The 6,000-nt window shown below is 32.2% G+C and overlaps 1 protein-coding gene and 1 pseudogene across 4 annotated transcripts in view; one reads left to right on the forward strand and one right to left on the reverse strand.

Annotated features, from left to right (window-relative positions):
* Positions 1 to 6,000, reverse strand: part of CEP120 (centrosomal protein 120) — a 66,721-nt gene that overhangs the window by 46,807 nt on the left and 13,914 nt on the right. For all 4 annotated transcript variants that reach the window (XM_039848560.1, XM_039848561.1, XM_039848562.1 and 1 more), the window contains one exon: positions 5,705 to 5,853. In XM_039848560.1, coding sequence (XP_039704494.1) covers positions 5,705 to 5,853 — 149 coding nt within the window. The remainder of the gene's footprint in view (positions 1 to 5,704; positions 5,854 to 6,000) is intronic.
* Positions 1,082 to 1,200, forward strand: LOC120591084 (uncharacterized; annotated as a pseudogene).

Here is a 6,000-nt window from a genome sequence, read left to right on the forward strand (position 1 = left end):
TGTGAAACATTTTCAAGGTTAAACCACATGTTAGGCCACAAAACAAGTATCAATAAATTTAATAAGATGGAAATAATATCAAGTATATTTTCCCATCACAGTGGTATGAAACTAGAAATTAATTACAAGAAGAAAACTAAAAAACACACAAACACATGGAGGCTAAATAACATGCTACTAAACTATGAATAGGTTAACAATAAGGTCAAGGAAGAAATCATAATATACCTTGAGACAAATGAAAATGGAAACACAACTACCCAAAATCTATAGGACACGGCCAGAGTAGTTCTAAGGAAATTCATAGCAATAAAGGCCTATGTCAGAAACAAGATAATCTCAAACAATATTTCCTTACACCTAAAGGAACTAGAAAAAGAGTAAACAAAGCACAAAATGAGTAGAAGGAGATAACAAAGATCAGAGAGAAAATAAGTGAAATAGAGTCTACAAAAAAATACAAAAGATCAATGAAACCAAAACAGGTTCTTTGAAAATATAAACAAAATTGATAAACCTTTAATCAGGCTCATCAAAAAAAGAGAGGACCCAGATAAATAGAATCAGAAATAAAAGTGACAATTGACACCAGAGAAATACAAAGGATTATAAGAAAATGTTATGAACATTTATATGCCAATAAATTGGACAATGTGGAAGAAATGGATAAACTTCTAGAAACATACAATCTTCCAAGACTGAATCAAGAAGAAAATAGAAAAGCTGAACGGATCAATAAATACTATCAAAATCAAATCAGTAATCAAAAAACTCCCAACAAAGTCCTAGACCAGATGGCTTCACAGGTTAATTTTACAAAAAATTCAAAGAAGAATTAACATCTATCCTTCTCAAACTATTCCAAAAAATTTGAAGGTGAGGGAAGGCCTTCAAGCTCATTTTACGAGGCCAACATTACTCTGATTCCAAAACCATGATCGAATGGGATTTATTCCTGAGATTCAAAGTTGGGTCAATATCTGCAAATCAACGTGAACAAAATGAAGGATAAAAGTCATATGGTCATATCAATAGATGTAGAAAAAGTTTTGACAAAATTCAGCATCCATTTACAATAAAAGTCTATAGCCATTCTACCCTGAACAAGACTGATCCCGTCTGATCTCGGAAGCTAAGCAGGGTCGGGCCTGGTTAGTACTTGGATGGGAGGTCACCTAGGAAGACCAGGTGCTGTAGGCGTAAAAAATAAAAAAAATAAATAAAGGATTGTAAGCTGCCAAGGTCCTTGCAATCTGTGAGGTCAACCAAGGGTTGCCTCACCTAAAAAACAAAAATAAACAAAAACAAAACATTTACGATAAAAATGTTCAACAGAGAGCATACCTCAAAATAATAAAGGCCACATATGACAGACAGTTAACATCATATACTCAGTGGTGAAAAGCTGAGTTTCCCTTAAAATTAGGAATGAGACAAGGATATCCACTTTTACCACTTTTACTCAATATAGTATTGGAAGTCCTAGCTACAGCAATAGATAAGAAAAAGAAATAAAAGGCATTTAAATTAGAAAGGAAGAAGTATAACTGTCATTTGAAGATGACATGATACTCCATATAGAGAACTCTAAAGACTCTACCACAAAACTATTAGAATAAATGAATTCAGTAAAGTAGCAGAATACAAAGTTATATTCAAAAGCTGGTCGCATTTTTATACACCAATAATGAATTATCAGAAAGAGAAATTAAGAAAATAATTCCATTTACAATTGCATCAAAAAACAAACAAAACAAACGAAAACCCTAGGAGTAAATTTAACCAAGGAGGTAAAAGACCTGTACTCAGAAAACTATTACACACTTAAGAAAAAACTGAAGATACAAATAAATGTAACCATATACTGTGCTCATGAATAGGAAGAATTAACGTCATTAAAATGTCCATACTACCCAAAGCAATCTATAGATTCAATGCAATCCCTATTAAAATATCAACATCATTTTTCTAGAACTAAATAATCCTAAAATTTATACAGAATCTTTTAACAGAAGACCCCAAATAGCCAAAGCAATCTCAAAAAAGAACAAAGTTGGAGGTACCATACTACATGATATCAAACTATATTACAATGCTATAGTAATCAAAACAGCATGGGACTGGCATAAAAAGACACAATAAAAAAAAAAAACAGAAAAACCCACGCCTATATGGTCAATTAATCTATGACAAAAGAGGCAAGAATAAACAATAGGATAAAGACAGTCTCTTTAATAAATGCTGCTGGGAAAACTGGGCAGACATAGGCAAAAGAATGAAACTGGGTCACTTTCTTACACCATGTACAAGAATAAACTCAAAATGGATTAAAGACCCAACACCGTATAACTCCTAGAAGAAAACATAGGCAGCAAACTCTTAAATGTCACTCTGAGAAATATGGTTTTTTGGATGTCTCCTCAGGCAAGGGAAACAAAAGAAAAACAAATGGGACCGCATCAAGCTAAAGAGTTTCTGCACAGCAAAGGAAACCATCAACAAAACAAAAAGACAATCTACTGAATAGAAGATATTTGCCAATGATACATCTGATAAGGGGTTAATATCCAAAATATATAAGAAACTCATACAACTTAACACCAAAAAAATACACAATCCAATTAAAAAATGGGCAGAGGACCTAAATAGACATTTCTCCAAACAGGACATACAGATAGATAGCCAACAGACATATGAATAGATGCTCCCCATCACTAATCAGGGAAATGCAAATTAAAACCACAATGAGATATTACCTCACATCTGTTTGAATGGCTATCATCAATAAATCACAAAACAAGCATTAACGAGGATGTGGAGAAAAGGGAACCCTCATGTACTGTTGGTGGGATTGTAAACTGGTGCAACCACTCTGGAAGACCATGTGGAAGTTCCTCAAAAAATTAAAAATAGAACTACCACATGATCAAGCAATTCCACTGCTAGGTATTTATCCTAAGAAATCTAAAACACTAGTTTGAGGAGATATGTGCACCCATATTTTCAGTGCAGCATTATTTACAATAGCCAAGATACGGAAGCAACCTATGTGTCCATCGATAGATAAGGAGATAAAGGAATGATACATACGTACAATGGAATATTACTCAGCCATAAAAAAAGTGAAATCTTGCCATTTCAACAACATGGATAAACCTAGAGGTTATTATGCTAAGTGAAAGAGAAAGAAATACCATATGATTTCACTTATAAGTGGAATCTAAAAAAAACAAAATGAACAAACCAAACCGAAACAAACTCATAGATACAGAGAACAAACTGATCGTTGCCAGATGGGAGGGAGGGTTGGCAAGCTGGGTGAAAAATATGAAGAGATTAAGAAATGAAGCTGACAGTTACAAAATAGTCACAAGGATGTAAAGTACAGCTTATGGAATATAGTCAATAATGTTGTCATAGATATGTATGGGTACTAGACTTACTGAGGTGACCACTTCTAAGTTATATAAATGTCTAATCACTATGTGGTACACCTGAAACTAATATAATATTAGTGAATATAATATAATATTGTATGTAAATTGTAATTGAAAAATTTTTAAAAATCCAAAAAAAATTAAAAATTAAAAAAATCTATACACAAAGTACACAGACTGTACGGGCAGAGTTCAATGCATTTTCACAAAGTGAACATATCTGTGTAACCAGCACTCAGATTGAAAAAATAAAACATTAACTGTAAATAAAGTAAACCAGCACACAGTAAATACTCAATAAAGTTATCATTTTATATTATATAAAGTTATTACTTTAATCCTATACTTTAAAATGTGTTTCATTGAGTAGATTTTAATCACATGGATTTTAATCACATAGATTTTTATATTTTGAGAGGCAGTACCTATATACCTATAGTTAAGAACACAGATCCTGGGGTAAACCCCCAACCCCTAACCCTGGTTCCATCAATGGCTTGCTGTGAAACCTTCGATGAATTACTTAATCAGTGTGCCTCCATTTATTTTAGAGTTGTTGGAAGGATTAAAATACATGTTTAATTCTACAACTCTGCCTTGCACATAGTTAGCTGTTATGTGAATGCGAAATGAAATGATTTTGGAAAAAATATACTACCCTTAACAATGATTATTTCTGACGCGTTTAGAGCAGACTTATGTTTTCTTTTACAGTCTTCCATAATTAGAAAGCAACAAAAAAATTTAAGAAATAAAGATGGCCCTTATATATTTCTTAGTATATTTAATTCTCAGTAATACCACTGAGAAGAGATTCTTTTCAAATCCTTTATCCTTGGTTTTAGAAACTTTTTTACCCTTAACTAAAAAAAGGAAGCAAGATTATCACCATCCAGTCTTCCTTTGTCAAATTCACACCTTCATTCTATTACAATTTTATAGTATCATGTTCTAAATCACTGATTTGCATCTGAAAAGGTAAGTTTCTTTGTTTATTAATATATGATTTTTCACAATGTCTTTGACTAGCTTGAGAAGAAAAAGCTTAATGGCTAAATTTTAAAATCCTTAGCTTGTCTGTAAAGAAAAAAAAAAGCAAACAAAAAATATTAAGTAGTATCAAGGGATGAAGAAACTACTGGGTTTAATTTTTTGTTTTTAAAAATTATTGTAAAATACACATAATACAAAACTTGCCATTTTAAGCATTAAAAAGTATACAATTCAGTAACATTAAGTACATTCGCAGTGTTGCACAACCATCATCACTGTTTAGTTCCAGGACTTCTTCATCATCCAAATAGAAACAATATAACCATTAAGCAGTCATTCCCCATTCCCCACTTTCTCCAGCCCCTGGAAACCACAAATCTGATTTTTTTTCTCTATGAATTTGCCTATTTGGGGATATTTTATATAAATGAAATCACATAATATGTGGCCTTTAATGTCTAGCTTCCTTCTTTTACTCAAGATGTTTTCAACATTCATGTTGTAGCATGTATCAGTATTTGATTCCTTTTATAATTGAATAATATTCTATTGTATGTATATATATTTCATTTCCATTCATCCATTGATGGACATCCAGGTTGTTCCTACTTTTTTGGACATTGTGAATAGTGCTGCTATGAACATTTGTGTACAAGTTTTTATTTGAATATCTGTTTTCAATTCTTCTGTATACACCTAGGAATGAAAGTGCTGGATTATACAGTAATTCTGTTTAACGTTTTTAGGAACCTACTTGACTTAATTTTTAATAGAGATAGCAAGCAGTTTGCCAGGCATCGACCTCTGTTAAAAAAAAAAAAAACTAAGTGATATGTCCAAATAAGTCACCTGTATTACCAAAAACTGGTTAGTTTTAGTTGTGGATAGATCAATTCCCTCCAACAAACTTTTACCATAAAAATACAGCTTTACATATACAAACTACATGCTAGGCACATTAGTTATTATCTCCAAAAAGTAAATTATTCAATAGTCTGAAAAATATCCTTTCATACCAGTCCTTACATTGCCACACAAAACAATGGGAAACAATATTTATTGATGGTCTTTCCTCTAAATCTCTTACTATCAAGATCATCACAAATTTTTGTATAGCAAAATGCTTTTTGATATGAAAGACATCTTCCTAAATTATTTTTAAAAAGTAAAAAGCGTCAACTTGCAAATCTTTATAACACCTGAAAGGCATATTTAAAAAATAAAATTCGATTATCAACTTCTTTGTGAATCACTAATCTAAGGGAAAGTCTTACCTGCTCCAACTGGGTAGCGAATGCTATGGTCACTGACATAATGAAGAAGTCAGTACAATATTCTGCTGGTCCAATCTGATGGTAGCCTCCCTCCTCATTCAGCACAGCCACGATGTCCTTGGGGTCAAGCCCAAATCGGCTGGCAGGTACTTTACAAGGAAAAACACAATTAAACTACTTTGTAGTTTGCCATAAACCATTATAAGATTTTGAAAGCTGGTTATACTTTTTCATTTGCTTGGCAGTTTTCATAGATACATATACTATCTCAATAAGGTTTCCAATGTGTTTATACA

The sequence above is a fragment of the Pteropus medius genome, unplaced genomic scaffold, assembly GCF_902729225.1.
Source record: "Pteropus medius unplaced genomic scaffold, Ma_sr-lr_union100, whole genome shotgun sequence".
NCBI classification, from domain to species: domain Eukaryota; kingdom Metazoa; phylum Chordata; class Mammalia; order Chiroptera; family Pteropodidae; genus Pteropus; species Pteropus medius.